We start from the raw sequence: 21703 nt of genomic DNA on the forward strand, positions 1-21703 counted from the left end.
TTGTACATCTGAGACTAATATAACATCATATGTCAATTATATCTCAGTAAAAAAGAATGTATATTTATTCTGTATGTTTAGGTTATGATAGCATTCTCCCAAACTTGTTTTGCAAACCTAATGAGACAAATTACCAATTTCTAGGTCTTGAATAAGTTTTAAGAAAGCTGCAATCTAATGGTAAAATATCTTCTGGAATTTGGGCAATCTGCAATACATATAATGTCTTCCACCAAGAACTTTAAAAGAATCAGACAAAAACCAGTCTAACAAAGTGTACTACCCATATCTAATTGGAAAACTGCGTGTAACATTGTTTCTTATTTCTAGTTTTTAAGATTCCAACAGACTATTTTAATACCAGTGAATAAGAACACAAGTCAAACATTTCAAAACAAGTAATGCTTACCTGTTCTTCTTGCACAGAAGAACTTACTTTATACAAAAATGGAAACACTTTCTTGGAAAAGAAAATTGTGCTTATAGAAGAGCCTCCTTCATAAACATGTATCCAAAGATAGAACTGCTCAAGGTACATGTAAGGGTCATTGATAGTTCTTAGATGTGATTCCAGATGGCAGCCAGGAGGATGAGGCTGCCGCCATGAGACACACCTGGCAACGAGGGTCCTCACGTGCCAGGTAGATCTCGGGGGTGACAAACCCTATCTTGCTATTTTACACATAACCTCTCATTCCTATAAAAGGAATGCTAAATATATCCAACCAGATGATACGTATTTTCCTCCTTGCAGTGGACAAGGTAGGACCCTTTGTCTTGGTGGGAATCACTGAGTTTTACCTCTTCTCTGCGTTCCCCCTACTATGTCATTTGGCGAATTGCCAGAGTAAGAAATACAGAAAGCACGGGATCGGTAAGCAACAAAGGAAAACTATACACTTGGATACCATACATATATATTATCCAGAATTCATTTCTGGCTAAGCACTTTTAAAAGGAAAGCATTTCTAATAAAATAATGAAAGTTAAAAAGCTTTTCTTGACCATTTGCTCTTCATGTATAAAATTCCTGTAACTTTTGGGTGGCTCTCGTTACATGAATATGTGTATCACCATCTGTAAAATCACAGGTGTGTAGCTACCTGCTAACAACCAACCCTGAGAAGAAACCATTCAGCCATCATCTTCACAAAAAGTAATGAGGTGATTCACATGAAAGCTATTCTGCCCATCCCACACTTTCAACCTCACTCTACTTTCATCACCAAGACCCCTGACTAGCAGATATGTGCTTTTTAAAAATGGAATTTAGAAAACAAACAGCTATTTCAATGAGTAAAAGTGTCCCAGCAGACTAATAGCAGGGGAGGAGCAATTACAGTTTATAGAAGGCTAAACCTGGAAGGTGTGAAGGGTGGCATGGTTTGATCTACATTTATCTTGGGATAATAACTGAAGTAATATTCATATTAAGTTAGAAAAAAGGAATTTCCCAGATCTAGAAGAAGATGAGTCACCTGATATTTTGCCATCTACATGTTTTAAAAAGGGAAGGCTGAAGGGAAAGACAACTGTGTAAACGATACTAGAGCATTTTCTGTGTGGACATGCCAAGTGGGGCCAGAGAAAGGCAGAAAACAGTCACCCAAGGGCAAAGGAGAGGTAGAAGAGAAAGAGAAAAGGAAAAAAAAAACCCAAAATGGCAGGGAAGCAGGAGGGGGACTGTGCTGATAAAACAGAATTCATTGTTTTTCAATTTTGCTGAGGATCAGTCCGATTTATTTTCTGTCAACAGTGTACAGACAAATAGAAGGTGATCTCAAAGCTATTTTCTTTACATGGACTTTACATGGTCACACAGCTTACAGGGAATAATGTAGTGATACTAAAAAGCTAGACCCACACTGATTCTCAAGATGACTAGAGTTGTATCTGCTTGCCCATTTCCCATATTTAGCTTCCTTATGAAAGGAGCTTCATTCCAAAGAAAAAAAGAAAACAAAAAGGCAATTTCAAAGTACATAGCAGTGAACTACGTATTTAATTCACTCTAAAAAAAATTTTTTTTTTTTAATTTGAGAGAGAGAGAGACACAGAGACAGAAAATGTGTGAATGCAGAAGCAGGGGAGGGGGAGGCAGAGGGAGAGAGAGACTCTCAAGCAAGTTCCATGCTCAGAGTGGAGCCTGGTTCAGGGCTCGATCCCACAACCCTGGGATCACAACCTGAGCGGAAATCAAGAGTTGGATGTTCAATTGACTGAGCCACCCAGGTGGCCCACTTCATTCTAAACACTCAGAAGTGGCTTCCTCTCAGTGTACTTTCCAATCTGCTTTACTTTTATTAAGGTTTATTTATTTATTTTGAGAGAGAGAGTGTGTGTGTGTGTGCAGGAGGGGAAGAGAGAGGGAGAGAGAATCCCAAGCAGGCTCCACAGTCAGCACAGAGCCCACTGTGGGGCTCAATCTCATGAATCATGAGATCATGACCTGAGCCGAAATTGAGTGAGATGCTTAACCAACTGAGCTACCCAAGAGCCCCCTGTTTCACTTATTAAAAGGATATTTAGACAAGCAAAAAGATATTTAGACAAGTACGGTCTAGTTGAATAACCTCTACCATTTTTTTATGCCAAAAATTTTACCCTAAATAAAAATGATTCTCAAAAGAAATCCTTATCCTGTTCCAAAGAGAATAAGGAAACATGAGCCTTGCCCCTAAAACCAAACAAAACACAGGAGGGGGTAAACAGATTAGAATCACCTGGTGTTTTCAAACCATTCATATTCTGTAGATTCTGATAAGACTCGTAAAGAAGCTACGAGCTCATCTCCACCCAACCATGAAGACGCCATGTCATAGGGAACCAATGTTGATCATATGTCATATCTCTCAAGTGTACAGAGAAAGAAAAGCCTGAGAATCATAAAGTTAAAAGAAAGGGTATCTTTAAAATGTCATTAATCTACCACATATCTGTGGCTATCAAAGCTGAAATACAGTATCAGAAGATGTCACTGTAAATGACCACAACCCAAAAGAAACCAAAACAGAAAAACAAAATAATGAGGTAACAATTTCACTTTCGGTTATCTATAACAGTAGCATTAATTAGGGATGGATGGCCAAGTGATGATGATGATGATGACTTTTGATTACTGCTAACCAAGAGTAATGAAAAGACAAAATTATGAGAGTGATTCTTTGAGCTTATAGATCAGTCACTAAAGAAGGGACAAAATGATGTTCTGTTGGCAGCAGAGGGCTCATAACCTAAGTAAATGAAAGCAATAACCCCCTGAGTGACTGTACCATCAATGCAGCAATCTAAAGTACACATTAATTTGAGTAAGTCAAACTCTTCACTTACCATTTGTTAGTCTATCAAATAGAAAGATATCAAAATTCCAATTTCCAACTTTTTCCAGCATACACTGAAATGAAAACCAAACATTCCTACTGTAATTTAAGTTCAGTAACAGTCTGTCTTTTACAGATAGTCCATAGTGAAGTTAGTGAAAATGGAAAGTGATTTACTTTAAGAAATGTAAAGTATCATTCTCCTTTTAATCATGACCTTTCCAACTGGCTCCAAAAAAGTGTCCAAAGGGTAATCTCCATTTGGAAAACCAAACAGTTTGTATTCCAATTAATGAATGTACAAGTAAGGTTACTGTTTCTTTCAATTCATTCCTATACTCCCATGAACTTTTCAAGAATTCTAACATAATTCAACACCGTGAACCATATATGGTTCATACATGGCATGGTCTAGAAATTAGATTTTAAAAATAAGTTATAATAGTTGAGTACTTACTATATTCCAGGTACTGTTAAAAGTGTTTTGCTTACTCTTACTATTCATACCAAGACTATGAAGTAGGAGTTGTCTTTAACCCTCCTTTATATATGGGGAAACAGGCTAAAAGTAACTAACTTGCTCAGCTAGAAAGTAATAGAGCTGGGATATTAATTAACTCAGGTGGTCTGATTCTGGAACCTAGGCACTTGAATCTATACTACACTATGCTTATTTGTCATTCCTTTTCTTAAAAAAAAAAAACACTCCCAACTTACAGGTATTTATTTATATTCTTTAAATATCATTATACAATAATTAATAGCCTTTATTACATTTAAGTTGATGTGTATTTCAGTTGAGCAAATAAATCTCACAACAACCAAACCAAATTCATATTTTTACACTATATATTTGTAACCTGAAATTTTTGTGGAAAGTTCACTGTTGTACACATCTATCAATAAATTGACATAAGAAATACTCTTACTAATAGTGATTATTTGATAGTACTAACAACCACTCATACACAGATCAATATTCTCATTTTGTTTATTTTTAATTTTTTTTAATGTTTATTTTTGAGAGAGAGCATGTGTGCGTGTGTAAGCGGGAGAGGGGCAGAGAGAGAGAGGGACACAGAATCTGAAGCAGGATCCAGACTCTGAGCTGTCAGCACTGAGCCCGACAGGAGGCTCAAACCCAGGAACTATGAGATCATGACCTGAGCCGAAGTCAGACGTTTAACCGACTGAGCTAGCCAGGTGCCCCGATATTTTCATGTTAAAAAGCAGAACCTGTAAACTTTTTACAATTTAAAGAAAGCATGAACACTTTTCTATAGATTTCTTTCACAAACAGGGAAACAATTTTTTTTGCACTTTAATGTAATTGTAAAGAAGGTACCTTAGCCCTATGTACACACACTTACAAAATCTGGCCTGTAAATATTAGGTAAAAAATAATTTAAAAAATGTCAGAAACATAAGATCATTAAAAACTCTCATTTGGTCAAAAACAAGCTCATTTGAGCTCCACCTTCATTAAGACATTTCTTTTAAACTATATAAATAATGCTCACAACCACTGGGCTTAATTAGAAAATGTATAAACCCTCAAAATAGCTCAGTGATGCAAGAGACTATAAAAAATCATTTGACTGTAAGTCATGAGACCTAACGTCCTATGCTGGGTTTACCTCTAAACAGTGGGTGAGCTCAAACAGTCCCTGATGCTCTTTAGGTCATAGATTCTTTATGTATAGCATATAGACATTAGATCAGAATAGCCATAATATTCTTCCCAGAGTTAAAATTCAGTGTGATTTTATAGTTTAATGTTTACTGATCTACTTGTTACTTACTGTTACAATAAACAAAAACATTTTCATTCTTTTAGTTACTTCAGAGATTTCCCTTGCTCTGTAATACCTAATTATAAAATGAACACCCGCTCTAAAGGAAAAACTGAATAATGGGCTTAACTAATTTTTGCATACAAAAAAAGGTTCTAATAAGTCAATCCCATATGGGAAAAAAAGGGTCTCATGAAACTTATCAAAAATTAATGTTTTCTTGAAAAAGTTATACACACCTTGGCTTGTCCATTATAATCATCATCTAAAATGTTTAGAGAATTTGAAACAGTAGTACCGCGAAAAAAGCGAGAAGATCTAAGATACCGCTGGAAACTTAGTAACCTCCTGATATTTCTTGCAGACACAGAAACTTCAATTTCAGATTGAGCTGAAATAAAAGAAGTAAAAGGTGAGTATAGCAAGTCGCAACTGTGCACACACAATCTTTGTTATACTCCTTTCTAGTTACATACAAACCCTTTTTAAAAAAACGAATCATTATACCACATTTCTAGGAGAAGAAGTACTTCATTTGTATTTTCAACTAAAGAACTAAAAATGAAGGGGTAAACGGTCAATTTTGACAGGAGTTGGAAAGCTAATGAGGAATGTGGCTGGATTAATAATCAGGTTTTTTGTTTTGTTTTTAACTCTGAAGAATTATCACCTCTCATTCTATTGCTTGAATATACTCGATAGACATTATGGAGAAGAAAGACAAAAATCTAGTTTCAAACTACCCTTCATACTGAGAATCCAGGTCCCCAGTTACATATGAGAATTTAACAATTACACAACTACGTCTGAAATCCTAAGGAGATATCATTTCAAATATTAAGATAATTTTATTTAGAGGAAAAGGAGAAGGACTGGAAAATTAAGTAACATATTCTATTAAGAATTCTAAAGAATAGAGACAAAAATCCTGTAAGATGAAAAATTCTAAGGAAGAGCAAGTTTAACACAACCATTTTTTCCTCTAGTGTTAGAACAAACCAGTTTCCTTAAGTACCAGACGAAGTAACAGACTTGGGTTAAAAGCCATCTTCTAGGGAACACATGTTATCTTTAAACTCTAGAATCAAACTAAATTCAGTGAAATGCTCATAATATATAAAACACATGAAAAAGGAGACTAAGGATCAACAATTATCATCTCTCATCTTAACTTCTGTTAACTTAAACCCACCAGGAAGAATGGCAGGTGATCAAACATACTCTCCCTTATGCATCCAGTCACTAACTCCTCTATTAACCTGTATTACCCTGTGTTTTCATATCTATAGAATAATGGCAATTAATATGCAGTTCAAAGGGTGCTGGATTGAGTGAGATAAGGTATCCATGAGCTGGATATATTAAGTAACTGGTTGCAATGCAGATGATGATAAAACTGATGTGATGCCACTGCTTGGAGGTATGCTTCCAGGTAGTTATCCTAAATTCCCAATCCATTCATGTTGCTTTATTATTATTTTTTTTTAATTTTTGAGAGAGAGCACGAGCAGGGGAGGGGCACAGAGACAGGGAGACACAGAATCCAGAGCAGACTCCAGGCTCCAAGCTGTCAGCACAGAGCCTGACATAGGGCCCGAACTCACTGATGGTGAGATCATGACCTGCGCCGAAGTCGGACGCCCAACTGACTGAGCCACCCAGGTGCCCCTCATGTTGCTTTAAATAAAAGTACTCATTGGCTCCACATCATCTTAAAATGAATTCATGTCCTTAGTCTGAAGAAAAGGCTTCATGTTACAGGTTCTGGCTTGTTCCAGATGTGACTCAGATGTCATTTTCCCTGGAGGCACATCTGAACGACTGCACGCACACTCCCCATGTAGAAGTGGGAGGTGCCTCCTCTGGGTTCTCAAAGCTCTCTGTGCAGACCTCTATCAGACTACTTCTGATATTGGATTATAACCACTTATTTACCTGTCTCCTTTGACAAATGGTGACCTCCAATGTAGCCAAGAACTACTTTTTTTTTTTATCTCTTTATTCCAAATGCTAATAATAGCACCAGCTAGGTATATGTAAAATATAATGAATAAATGCATCCTCGTTTTGAAATAGCTGATGAGTTTTCAGGCTCCCATATACTCACATAAGCCAGAAATAAAGTAATATACACTGTTATGTACATTTTTCATAATGTACTCATTTTTCATTCCAGTGAATCTAAAATAGAAAGTTTTTAGAGCAACTGTGGAGTTAAATTTCTGATCTTTATCAATGTAACTTACATTAAAAGGAGTACAACAAAAATGGCAAAACTACTAATCAAGTGATTATGTCTGAACTAGAATTTGCATGTTTGAGGACATGAGGGTACACTAAGTGTTCTGTGAAAACAATGTTCCAAAGTGCTTTGCAAAAAGTACCTCATTTAGTCCGCAACAATGTCAAAAGATAAATATTATCATTCATTTTTACACATGAGAACACTGAGTCTACAAGAGATTAAGTAACCTGTCCAAGGTCACACAGCCAACATAGGATAAGTGGATTTTAAAACACAGAACTGTCTGTTTACAAAGCCTGTGTCCACACTATTACGCATAGGTTTTTATTATATCTCTATTGTTTAATTATTAAGTGTAAGATTCTGTATGACATCATTCAAAATTGTCTTTACGTAGACGAACGCATGCAGAAAAAGAAACACAGAGGGGAAAAAAGCTAAGGTACACGAATTTAAGTCTAATATGATCCTTTTAGTCCTACTCTTAGAAAAGAGTGAATCAGGAAGGGACAGAGTTGAATGGTAGGAACATATGAGGAACAGGTGAGACTAATTAGCGTATACTGGCACCACCATCTCTGTTTTGATAAGGCACCTTACAGTTTTACAAAAGCGCATTCACATAAGCTATCCCATTTAGTGATCACAACAATCCTGTGAAGATGACAAGACTATCGCCCCCATTTTACACACACAACTTTAGAAACCAAAGTAGAAATGCAATACAATTAATGCATTAGAACCAAAGCATTTAGAAAACTTCTAGAAAATGTTGCAGAATGTCTTCTATTCATTATGGAAAAGAGTTCAAAGTCATGAGCATGATTTCATGAGCATTCCCTTCAAGTGATCTTAAATCACAAAAGGTAACAGTTTTGTCACTGGCAATTATACTGAATCACTATGTGCATATATGTGTGTGCATACATGTATACACTAATAATAGTAGCATCACTGCTTTCCAATTATATATCCAAACTCATGCACCCTGGAAATAAGTGTGAGATTCTCTTTGGGAGCATAACTGCAGAAGGACCAAAAAACAAATTAGCCTCACTTGAGGGGAAAACCTCAATAACTCAGTCCACCATGCTAAATCCTCATATCAACAAGGCAGGATTCACATTATCAATGGTTAAGACATCTGGCAGTCTGGCAGCACCTTCCTTGCCCCTGCCTTACTCCTATTTTCTGAGTAATTTTTGACAAGTCACAACCTCTTAATGTCTCACCTTCCTTAAATGAAAAAAACAAAAACTAAATGTAATTCGTATCTTCCTATTTCATAGAGTTCTAAAGTTGGTACATGTTATCAAGAGTTCTGTTTTGACCATATTAAGTTGAGAATGAATATTAGACACTAACTCAAGGGGAAATGCTCACTCATAGGAGCCCAATGCATCCAGCAAGACCAATCCCATAAATAACCTACACAAAGGATAAGAAACAGAGTTTCATTTAATGACAGAACCAGCCTTAATAAGTACTGATTATTTTGCAGACAATCTAAGAAAGGACAGAGAACCTGTCCAGATGAAATAGCAAATCAATCACAGAACAGTGTTTTCTGCACCTAGAAGGCCTGGGGAAGATTACTTAAGAAGATTACATTCTGGAAAGAATGAAAATCCCATGACACCTTGTAGAGATAGCAGCTAAAACTACCTCAGAGCTTTGCTTAAGACAATACGGGACCAGAATTTGGGGGAAGGAGGAAGAGAATATTTGATATTTCCATTAGTCTAATTAGTAATATGTAATGCATTTGCACTACAAAAATGAAAAGGAAGGGCACCTGGGTGGCTCAGTTGGTGAAGCATCCAACTCTTGATTTTGGCTCAGGTCATGATTTCATGTTCTTGAGTCTGAGCCCCAAATCAGGCTCCACGCTGACAGTGTGGAGCCTGCTTGGGATTCTCTCTCCCTCCCCCCCTCTCTCTCTCTGCCCCTGACCCACTCATGCATGTGCATGCTCTCTCTCAAAATAAATAAATAAACATTAAAAAAAAAAAGAACAAACCCGAACCTAACCCCTACCCAGTCATCCATCCAACCACCTCCCAAGCCTTCCCCCAAGATAATTTTTTTCTTAAAGATTCTTGTGTATTTTTCCTGAGTTTTTTGATCAAATGTATGAAATCCTTATATACTATTTTTCTACTCCTTTTACATAAATGGTACCATATATTCCATTATATGTTCTGCATCTTGCTTTTTATCTTGGCGCTCCTTCCCTATCAGTACATAGAGACCTTCCTCATTTTTTTATGAGGCAATCAAGTATTTCATGATATGGATGAACCATAATCTGTTTAACCAGTACTGCCCTGAAGAGCGTTGCTACAACTTTACAATTTTCAAAAAATACCTTCATTTTGTAAAATATGCTTATATTTCCACTTCTTGATTTGTCAGCTTAAGACATCATCCTTTAATATTTTGTTATTACACGCAAGGAAATGACTCTATATCCTACTTTCCCTTTCCCAATGTTTGTTAGTTGACGGAGTATATACTTTTTCTTTCATGATAATAATGTATCTCACAAACAATATATCTTTGAATGGTAGTCTTTGTATTTGACAGACAGCTTGACTAAATATAAATTCTTGTCTTTCATTTTCCTTCCTGGAGTGTATTTCAAAGTACTGATTCATTATCTTCTGGCATTGAGGTTTGCAAAGTCTGAGGCAAACCCTTTACTTCCCCCCTTTAGTGACTTGGTCTTTTGCCATGGCCACCCACAGAAACTCTCTTGATTTTAAAGTCCAATGACTTTGCTAAGATATACCCCACTGTGAACCATTCTGGATCATTTTCCCCTGATACATGGTGTGCTCCTTCAATATGTCATTTTAACTCTTCTGTTACTTACGAAGAGTTTTCTTGAATGGTATCGCTAAATATTTATTGTGTTCCACTATTTTAGCTTTATTATTCAGAGACTAAACTGTTATGTTGAAACGACTTTACCTATCATCTGTATCTCACTTCCTCTCCAATTCGTTTTAATCATTTATTTGTTTTGTTTGCTTTCTTATTTTTCCTAACCCTGCTTAGCTTCTGAGATCAGACAAGATTGGGTGCACTCAGGGTGGTGTGACTGCAGATCGCTTTTCTCATTTCTATCCCCTATGCTCATTATCTTGGTTACTGCATATTCTACACCTTTGGTCCTACCAAATGCCTTCATTTCTGTGATATATTTGGACTTTTGCTTCTATTGTTTTTTTCCTAAATATTTATTTATTTTGAGGGAGCGAGCGAGCAAGCAAGCAGGGGAGGGGCAGAGAGACAGGGAGAGAGAAAATCCCAAGCAGGCTCTGTGCTGTCAGCACAGAGTCCCATGCATGGTTCAATCTCATGAACTGTGAGATCATGACTTGAGCCAAAGAGTCAGATGTTTAACTGACTGAGCCACCCAGGTACCCCTTGTTTCTACTCTTTCTTGATTCTGAATATACATGTTTCAACCACTTTTTTTTTATCTTGCCTTATTATCTATTCCCTGAGTTCAATTTGTTCTTTATGGCTATTGCTTCATTTAATCAAAAAAAATTTTAATGGTTATTTATTAACAGAGACAGAGTGCAAGCGGGGCAGGGGCAGAGAGAGGGAGGCAGAATCCGAAGCAGGCTCCAGGCTCTGAGCTGTCAGCACAAAGCCTGGTGTGGGGCTCGAACTCATGAGCTGTGAGATCATGACCTGAGCTGAAGTCGATGCTTATCTGACTGAGCCACCCAGGTGCCCCATTTCATTTAATTTTTTAAGTGAGTGGTACAAAATTCAGTCACACTTTCTTACACCATAAAAATAAACTCAAAATGGATGAAAGACCTAAATGTGAGAACAGGAAACCATCAAAATTCTACAGGACAAAACAGACTACAACCTCTTTGACCTCGGCTGCAGCAATTTCTTACTTGACATGTCTCCAAAGGCAAGGGAAATAAAAGCAAAAAAATTAACTATTGGGACCTCATCAAGATAAAAAGCTTCTGCACTGCAAAGGAAACAATCAACAAGACTAAAAAGTAACCAACAGAATGGGAGAAGATATTTGCAAATGACATATCGGATAAAGGGCTGGTATCAAAAATCTGTAAAGAACTGAACAAAGTCAACACCCAAGAAAACAAATAATCCAGTGAAGAAAAGGGCAGAAGACATGAACAGACACTTTCCAAAGAAGATGTCCAGATGGCAAACAGACACATGAAAAGATGCTCAATGACACTCATCATCAGGGAAATACAAATCAAAACCACACTGAGATATACCATCTCACACCAGTCAGAATGACTAAAATTAACAACTCAGGAAACAACAAATGCTGGCGAGGATGTTGGAAAAATGGGAACCCTCTTGCACTGCTGGTGGGAATGCAAACTTGTGCAGCCACTCTGGAAAACAGCACAGAAGTTCCTCAAAAAATTAAAAATAGAACTACCCTATGACCCAGCAATAGCACTGCTAGGAATTTACCCAAGGGATACAGGAGTGCTGATACATAGGGGCACTTGTACCCCAATGTTTATAGCAGCACTTTCAACAATAGCCAAATTATGGAAAGAACTTAAATGTCCATCACCTGATGAATGAATTAAGAAAATGTGGTGTATAGGGGCGCCTTGGTGGCTCAGTTGGTTAAGCGGCCAACTGTGGCTCAGGTCATGATCTCAGTTCCTGGATTCGAGTCCTGCATCAGGCTCAGTGCTGACAGCTCAAGAGCCTGGAGCCTGCTTCAGATTCTGTGTCTCCCGCTCTCTCGGTCTTTCAAAACTGAATAAACATTAAAAAATTATTAATTAAAAAAAAAAGAAAATGTGGTATGTGACACAGACACACACACAGACACACACACACAATAGAATACTACTCAGTGATGAAAAAGAATGAAATCTTGCCATTTACAACAACGTGGATGGAACTGGAGGATATTATGCTAAGCGAAATAAGTCTAGTCAGAGACAGACAGATATCACATGATTTCACTCATATGTGGAATTTGAGACACTTAACAAATGAACATGGGAGAAGGGTAGGAAAAACAAGATAAAAACAGAGAGGGAGGCAAACCAGAAGAGACTCTTAAATACAGAGAACTGAGGGTTGATGGGGGTGGGGAGGTGGGGAAAATGGGTGAAGGGCATTGAGAAGGGCACTTGTTGGGAGGAGCACTGGGTGTTATATGTAAGTGATGAATCACCGGATTCCACTCCTGAAGCCAAGACTACACTGTATGTTAGCTAACCTGAGAATTAAAACAAAAAATCGTCACAATTTTCATCAATTTGAAGTAACATTTTTCTGTGAGGTGCTCATTATTCCAAAGTATGAAATTATCATAATTACTTACTCTTTTTGCTTCTGGGCTGTTTCTTTTATTTTTCTTACAATTCTGTAATAAACATTCTTATAACTATACCTTTCCACATATCCTAGTTGATTCCCTTGGAATACACCCTCAGAAGTAGAACAAACACATTGGAGCACATTTCAATGGCTTCTAAAACACACTGCCAAACTGGAGAATAAGTTTTCTAAAAGAAAATTAGAGGGGCGCCTGGGTGGCTCAGTCAGTTAAGCATCCTACTGCAGTGCAGGTCATGATCTGGCGGTTTGTGGGTCTGAGTCCCGCGTCAGACCCTGTGCTGACAGCTCAGAGCCTGGAGCCTGCTTCAGATTCTGTGTCTCCCCCTCTCTCTGCCCCTCACCCACTCGTGCTGTCTCTCTCTCTCTCTCTCTCAAAAATAAGTAAACATTAAAAGAAAGTGAGAGAGCCTTCCAAAACTGTCCTAGAATAGTTTCCAAAATATGATCTAAGGGATCAGTAACTATAAATCAAGGATAAAGCATGATGAGATCATTTTAAGATGGAAATTTTTAGTTTCCTCAGGTTTGCTTCCCTCCCACTCTTCCCCCTCTACACACATACATACACAGATTCCCTATAACGATTAGAAAGAAAAGTCTTATATTGAAACAAGGAAAGACCACTACAGAGAAAAAAAGAGTATCAAGTTGAATAAGTAGATATCATTTAGGAATATATAAAAAAGAATACATGGGGAACTGGAAACAGGAATGAGTGACTGAGAATTTGACTAGTACCCTCATTCAGACTGTTACTGAAAAGCTCACCCTCTAAGCATATTATGTAAAATCTGACCCTACTACCAATACTGTCATGGGCTCTCTCTGTAACATAAGGTGTGCCATTATTTATTTCAAAGCATAATACACAGTAGATTAAAATTGTCTTTATTAAAGCCCAGCTTCCACCAGGCCACGACTATTTATTGTAAGTCCCAGGGTTGTTCTAGTTTACATGGTTACCTACATTCCAGACCAGCTTAGAAAGCCAACAGGGCTCAGCGAATTAATCAAGTTACTGTTAAAGAGCCGTTAGCTCTGTTGGTTCTCTTCTAAAATATAACATTACCTCACTATGTGACCATGAACAAACTAATCAACTTCCAAAAAATTAAATGAGTGTTGTTACTTGATGATCATGGGAATTACTTCCAGCCATCCATTCTTAGATTCTCTGAGGCAAAAAAATGAAATATGGGATAGCAGGCAAATTTAGAAACAATGTTTTCCCCTAATATTAGAAAGGGGAAAGGAGATACAGGCAATAGGTTAAGGAAACAAAAGGGCCGGAGAATCACACGTGTTGAGCAGTATTACTCCTGACAGTCCCAGACTCACTTCTCTATCATTCAAGTAGCATGGCAAAAGATGTCACTGACAGTTGTTATACAAAAGAGGTTTTTAACAGGAAAGGCTTTGGATCTTGAGACTTGACGGCTACTTGCTTTAATGGTCCACAAGAGGGAGCCTTGTAGTCACTATATCTGCCACCTTAAAATCCTAAAAATCACTTAGATGCATATAATCATGAATTACCCTTGGAGACTATTTAAACAATGTTTTTTAAATTCAGTTTTAACTGTAGTCTAGGGCAATGTCATGTGAAATGGTAATGGAATAAAAAAACCTGAAGGCATTCTATATTCTAACCTCTCCTTTAATTTTCCTAAACACACACACACACACACACACACACACCAGAAGCCATATCTGAAAGGTTATTGTTAAAATACTGAATAATTACTTATCTATGTCTATGGGACAAATTTTCTTGTAAGAACATCTACACTTGGCATGTGTGGATAAATGAGGAAGAAAATAGCTATGTGCATAAAGCAATGGCCTTTAGTAGAGCAGTACATGCTGATATGCAGAGGCAGTACAGCAGAGTAGATAAATACATGAGCTTTGGAGTTACACACCTGAGTCTAAATCCCAGTTCTGCCACTTCTACTAGTTTCGTGACATTAGGAAAGTTATTTAAGGTCTTTACCATTTCCTCACTGTAAAATAGTCATCATAGGACTGTTGTAAAAATTAAACAATACATGCAATATGTCTTTTTTGGGAAAGAATAAACAACACTTAATAGCTATAGTTATCATAGGTATCAAATTTGTTTTTAGTTAAGGTATAATTGACCTATAACACTGTATTAGCTTCAAGTTAAAATATTTTTAATTTTTTTAGTGTCTATTTATTGAGAGACAGAGAGAGACAGAGCATGAGCATGGGAGGGGCAGAGAGAGGAGACATAGAATCCAAAGCAGGCTCCAGGCTCTACGCTGTCAGCACAGAGCCCGACACGGGGCTTGAACTCACAAACCATGAGATCATGACCTGAGCTGAAGTTGGACGCTTAACTGACTGAGCCACCCAGGCGTCCCTCACGTTCAAATATTTTTAAACACATGACCTCACATTACTTATTTTAACAAAACCAAATTTATTCTTCATGATAGCATACTTCATCCTGAAGACCACAGCATACTTTTATGTACTATAGAAATAAATGCACATATTTAAAAGATTTCAAAATATGCATATTTTGCATGTAAAATGTTATTATTTTAAAATGAATATATAAACAGTCCAAGCTTTAATGCAAATCAAAGAAATAAACGAGCTACTCATAATCTAAAACCAGATCAATGTTAATATGAGAATAAGCTGTACAATCAATATTCTTTCCCTTAAGCAATTCTTATAAACTTAGTTTATGGAATTCAATGTTCACTTTGACAGGATAAAATAATTGGTATAAAACTCTTTTAAAAGATTATAAGATTATTGTTATTATTGTTATGGATTAGGCATTTCCCCCCTTCAGAGACGGGATATATGATATGTTGGATCCCTCTTATGTTCAAACTCAGGACTTGAAGATAGCTCCTTATTCATTACATTTTTAATTACCTTATTAGTGAACTGAGAAAGACAGACAAAAAAAAAAAAAAAAAAAAAGGAAAGAACAAAGACTTAAGTGTAACAGGTAAAATAAAGCCTAAAGTTGAATCTCCTATTCCCCCAGTTCTCCTAGGTACAATTAGACCATTAAAATGTATTAAGATTAATGTCCATTCCATATCAGCTCCCTAATTTATGCTTTGAAGTTAGAGAAGATATCTAGGGGACAGAATGTTCTATCAACTTGGGACAAAGAAACAAAAATCAGTGGTTTTTAAATGTAGGCATGTGGTACAGGGGATTGGAAGTAGGAACATTCATGATGAAAAAGACAGGGAAAAAAGACATAAGATTCTTGTTTTTTGTGATATCTCTGTGAACTATCATAGACATGTTTGTTTACGTTACATATTACACATGTGATTTCAAGACAGATGAATGATTGGGAACAAACTAAAATTTAACAGAAACCTCAGCAAAAGATGACCTCAGTCTACAACACCACAGCTGTAAGTAGAGGCTGGCTTGCCTTCATTTGGAATGAGACTAAATTACAAGTGATGAATAGCTGTGTTAGCAGATCAAACAAATAATGGCTGAAGAAAATATGCTTGTAAATAGTAAAGTACTGGCCAGGTGGTACAATAGGAAAGATAATGAGAAAAATTCTGTAACAAAGACAAAGTCATGGCTGAGGGAAACACCAAGCAACAACTTTTACACTTAAAGGGAAGAAGCAGAAAAAGCTACCAAATATAACAGGATCTACCTTTGTATGGGAGTTATTACACATTAAAGACTGAGATCATCTAAGACAATAAAATTAGTGAGACCCAAGCTTTTAAACTCAAAACACATACAAACAGATGTTCTTTCTGATCATATAACTCAGTATAAAACAGGTACTGAGGTCTAACACAGCCCTGTTAGGAAGACAGGAAACAATCCCAAATCAAACACACATGAGGATCTCAGAAAAAGTTTAAGGAGTTTTATATCTTTTCATAGAAAGTCATTACAATAAAGACAACATGAGACATTTGATTCAACAGAAAGTCAGTAACCAGCCTGAATCTGGTTAATAGTTCATATCATACTTAGAGAGCTATAAGTAGGACCCTATAAAATCTAACTGGTAGAAGATACAGTTTTAGTCAATTTGATGCAACAAAATTATATTCACCCTCTACTGTTAGCCAGAAGCTGCCAGAGGCCAGGAACAAAAAAACGAATTATGACTAAAAGCCTACAAATTTAAAAGCTTTTAGACTACAATATAAATATCCTGGCAAGTTCCCTTGCTGCCCTATTATGGGGTGGAGTAAAGTGCTAAAATGAATAAAAAGCTCAAGATAATGGGTAAAACACATTTACATGGACTGAAACATTACCATGTGCCAGGAGTAAAAGAAAATGGAAAAAACTGCATTTGCGTAGACATGAAAAAAAAAGCTGTAAAAAAAACCCAACAACCATATTCCTTGTATTACTTCTTGTCTGATATTGGCAGAGAGACCGTGCCTTCCAGTCTGGATGACGTCAGTAAGCTTTGGTGAATTCCATGAAAAGAAGTAACTGTCAAGCTGGCAGCTTCTGTTACTAGTTGATAATCATCCCAGAATCTTTAAAAAGACACACCCGATTTTCTGAGTGCACATGCAGTGTTTTAATAGTTCTTTTACATTTTAAAGATATTAGTATTTATTATATAAGCTAAAAATAAGGTGTAACTAAAAGAATGACTTATTAAATTGAGGGACATACAATTTTAGGAGGAAACGAGGGACAAATTCTGACAAAATGTCAATACAGAATTCATTTCATCAAGTCCAATAAACTGAAGACTCAAAATATTGTATTTCAAGAGACCAGGTATAGAAAAATATTTGTAGGAATATTTGGGGCTTTTAATCCAGCCTACTGAAAGTAAGCCACCTTACTCACAAGGAGGTAAGTGAAATGGGAGTCTCCTGGTGATCTTTAGAGCTGAGTGAAAGCAGAAACATGAGAAGCCATCACATCAAGGAATGATGCTCCAGAGCACAGGAGCTCATGTTAGGGACACACAGTTTCAGCAGAAACTACTCTCCTGTCAGCCCCATGTCTCCATCAGCCCCTTGCTCTCTCTGATCAAACAATTCCTCTCTCCCTCCTTCTCACCCCCCTTATCTTTTCCTCCCAATTTGTTAGTGCTATACATTGCTCATTGTCACTAGGTGCCTCAAACATAGAATTTTCACACCATAAAATTGGGAGACCAAACAGGTTCAAATTAGTTGAATGAAGGACATCAAGAATCAGTTTTTAAAGCGAGGACCAGAAATCTGTACCTTAGTAGGAGTAACTCCCAGACAGAACAGGTCTGAAAGTTAGGGATCTTTTAAGAATGGGATGAAAGCTGAAATTTGTCAGTGGGTCTCAAAAAAGTGTTAGCACCAACATTTTCATATGTATGATACATATTACCTTATGTGCTATATAACACAGAAGTTAATAAGAACAAAAACAAAGGTAAAAGATTGCTTCAGAAAAATCTCTTCAGTGAGAGATGATATCTGGGCAAAGTTTTTGATTTCTTGCCCCACAGAACCAAGATAATACCTGATAAATTCACAAAGAACTTAGCATGAACAGCCCACTAAAAGCATTAGAGACAAAAGAAAAAGGAAAAAAATCTAGTTAAGAACAATGCTTCTGTATGATACATCCATTTCAGGAAAGATTTAACTTAAAAATGTAGGAGAATTTATTGATTAAAGTAGAATCATTGCAATAAACATGCCAGACTAACCCTGATTACAGGTTAAAACCAGATCTTTGGGAAACACTTCTTGGCAAAGACGACTGGCGACCATCAAAATCCCTCTGTAACATGAGTACAAGTAAGTTTTTAATCATCTTCCCAAAGTTTGAATTCCCACAGTTCTGTAATAAGCAACCATAGAACTGGTCCAATACCAGTTAATTAACATATATATTCTGATTATAAACCCTTCATTTTTAATAAGCTTACATATAATTTAATTACCAACCTTTTTTGTTTGGAGATCATTTCAAAATACAGGTATAAAATACAAAAGGTTGTAAACTAAACTAAAAATAGTACAAGGAATACCCTTTACTCAGATTTGCCATTGTTAACATTTTTTTCCATTGCTTTAATATTTGCAGAGAGTGTCCATGGACGTTTCTTCTTCTGAACATCTGAGGGTAGATTATAAACATTCTGGTCTTTTACTCCTAAATATTTCAGTCACTAATACCACAATTTAATACATTTCCCTATTATAAACAAAACCAAAGTGAACATCTTTGTACATACATTAACATTTACCAATGATTATTCCCTTTGCATACATTTCCAGTGGTGAAAACAAAGAAAAAAATGTTTAAAATTCTTGATGCATACCGAGGAATTGCCCCCTAGAGTCTCTAACAAAGTAACTATCACCAGCACTTTAGCTGATAGTTTAAGCTCCTAAATTTGATAGGAATTTGTTTGATTGGTAGTGAGGCTGGACATTGTTTCCATATTTAAGGTATTTCTGTGTTGAACTGATTTTCTTCTGTGGCTTCTTCATACTCTTTCAGAAAGACTCAAAGTCAAAACTTGTATGATAAGGCCTATGACAAATCATACTGGGGCCTTAAGAGAAGGATTTATGAGAACAGACAATCCAAATGACAAAAACTCAAGGCAGAAAAACTGTAATACCTATAGAAGAAAATTATTGCTGAGGCCCTACTTATTATCTTTGGAGCCTGGGATTGTTCCCTAACTGGCCAGCTATCTTGAGGGGAAACCCAAACACTGTTTATTATAAACTGTATGTATAAAAAAAAACCTTAAAAGAAAAGCTCAATATTGCAATACAGATGTCTCGTAGTAAAGATATCAACATGGAGAACGTCATAATCCAGAAATTAGTTAAAACTATTCTAGCACTTAAACATCAGCACCTCACAGATACAACAGATAGTACACAAAATTACTGACAAAAAAATAAGTTTTAATTAATATGCTGATAGTGTATTATGTGTCTTTACCTGCTGTGATGCATTTTTCCCCTATATTTTAAGCTTTTCCTTTCTTTCGAAAGATCCGACTTTGGGTACAGAGCACAGGTTATATTACAAGACATAAATCCTAAAAGTAAGGACAATGGTTAAGATAATACCAGAATAATCCCAGACAATGGTGATAAAGGTCTGAATCAAGTAGGATAAGAGATAAGGGGGACAGAGAGGAAAGAAATATGGCAGCTATTTTTGGCTACAAAATACAAGGAATTTAATGCAGACTGGATTTAAGCAATGAAAGAGCAGAAAGAGACAGGAATTTGACAACAGGAAAATTAAGAGTGAGGTTAAGTTACAACCACAGAGGTACACAGAAGAGGGGAGTTAAGGAGCTGTAGACATTCTAATTTCAATCCATTTAATACATCTATCTAGAAGTTGCAACCTAAGCATGTAGAAACTATTTTAATTTCAGCATGCAAGGTTGTGTCATTGTGAAAAATAAAATCTTATTTTTAATTATACATAAGGGAGAGGACACATTACTAAAGTCTTTGAAATGCTTCAGTCCCTCTGAAGGCTTAAACTTAACCCAGAGAGCTGCTTAAGGGCAGGTAGGTGCCTTTGCCAAGTCTGAAGAAGAGAAGGCTCCTGAAGATGGCTCATGGGAGGTTTAGGTCACAGCAGGAGCGTGTGCTCACTCTCTGATTAGATCACATTTCATATAAGATTAAGATTTTTCTTTTAAGAATTCCGACCTCTGTGATGAACAATAGCTACTATACCAGTAGGAAACAATGATTCATTTTTTCTCTATGAAAAAAAAAAAAAAAGGAATTCTCCAAATTGTATCATCTTTTTGGCTTAGACAGATATTGTTTTGCAGAAACTACAGGACTGACCCTACAGTGACAGTCAATTTCCAACCTAGAGTCTTCACCTTTTGTAAATAGCAGCATGATGAGGTCAAGAGTTGTAAGATACCCTTCCATACATTCTGAGACACCATCCTAAATCGTTGTAAATCAGTAGATCAGGATACATGTGTAGATCTCCAAACCCAACGTAACCTCTTCAAGCTTGGTACTGCTTCATATTGTTTTTAACCAGTGTTTGTCATTAGGTTTCATTTTTTACCTAATCTGAGCTTCTTCATCTCTTAGAAGGTATATTTCATCCTTTACCTTTATTACTATCATTGATATCTTTGGTCTACTCTTGTTTTGTCCTTTAGAATTTTTATTATTTGTTCTTGGCTTTGTCATGATTAGAAGTCATCGATCCTATTTTAATTCCACTAGAGAGTACTTTCAACTCTCCCAACCAAAAGGTCTCTTATGTCCTTATTTAAAATTCCAATATTAATTACACCTTTCAAATCCTCCATTTCAGTAAATTCAGTGAAAGATAAGGGGTTATTCTAGAGACTCCCAATATAACTGCACCTTGCTTTATAATATCAATATTTAGAATTAACCTTTTTACTGATATCCTTATTCACATCCTAATTCATGAATATTACAATATTCATAAATAATCTTATTTAAACTTTTCAATGATAATAAATTCACATGAATCAAAATTCAAAAGGCTCTAAAATAAAACACTTTTTCTTTCATTTTCTCAATCACCCATTTCTTCCTGGAAGCAACCAATGTTGTCAACATATTGTTACAAAAAAAAAAAAAAACCCACAAAATCTAGATATTGAATTATGCTTGCGTTCTTCCTTAAAACAAACCCACTAAGACTGGACTATTGTTCTTTTATGCTGTTGGAATCTCTTTTGCTAAATTTTTTTTCAAAAACTTTTTTTAACAGACACGTACAATAAGAGTGTATTTTCTTCTTAAAAATAATCATCAGTCTTCTAAAGATCCAGAAGAATTTGCCTGTAAAATCTCTAGACCTCATGATTTGACGTAACTCTTGGGCAACTTTCCCAAACATGCTGCTTTTCACAACTCCTTTACACTTAAAATTACTGACTGCCCCCAAAGAGCTCTCGCTTATATGAGTTACAGCTACTGATATTCACCATG

General features: G+C 36.3%; 1 protein-coding gene across 3 annotated transcripts in view; it reads right to left on the bottom strand.

The window, feature by feature from the left end:
- PDE7A (phosphodiesterase 7A) overlaps positions 1-21703 on the bottom strand; it is a 129130-nt gene that overhangs the window by 30419 nt on the left and 77008 nt on the right. For all 3 annotated transcript variants that reach the window (XM_011291371.4, XM_023248551.2, XM_011291372.4), the window contains exons 4-5: positions 5353-5504; positions 3331-3394 (exon numbers count right to left, since the gene is read on the bottom strand). In XM_011291371.4, coding sequence (XP_011289673.1) covers positions 3331-3394; positions 5353-5504 — 216 coding nt within the window. The remainder of the gene's footprint in view (positions 1-3330; positions 3395-5352; positions 5505-21703) is intronic.

Source organism: Felis catus, chromosome F2 (genome assembly GCF_018350175.1).
Source record: "Felis catus isolate Fca126 chromosome F2, F.catus_Fca126_mat1.0, whole genome shotgun sequence".
Lineage (NCBI taxonomy): Eukaryota > Metazoa > Chordata > Mammalia > Carnivora > Felidae > Felis > Felis catus.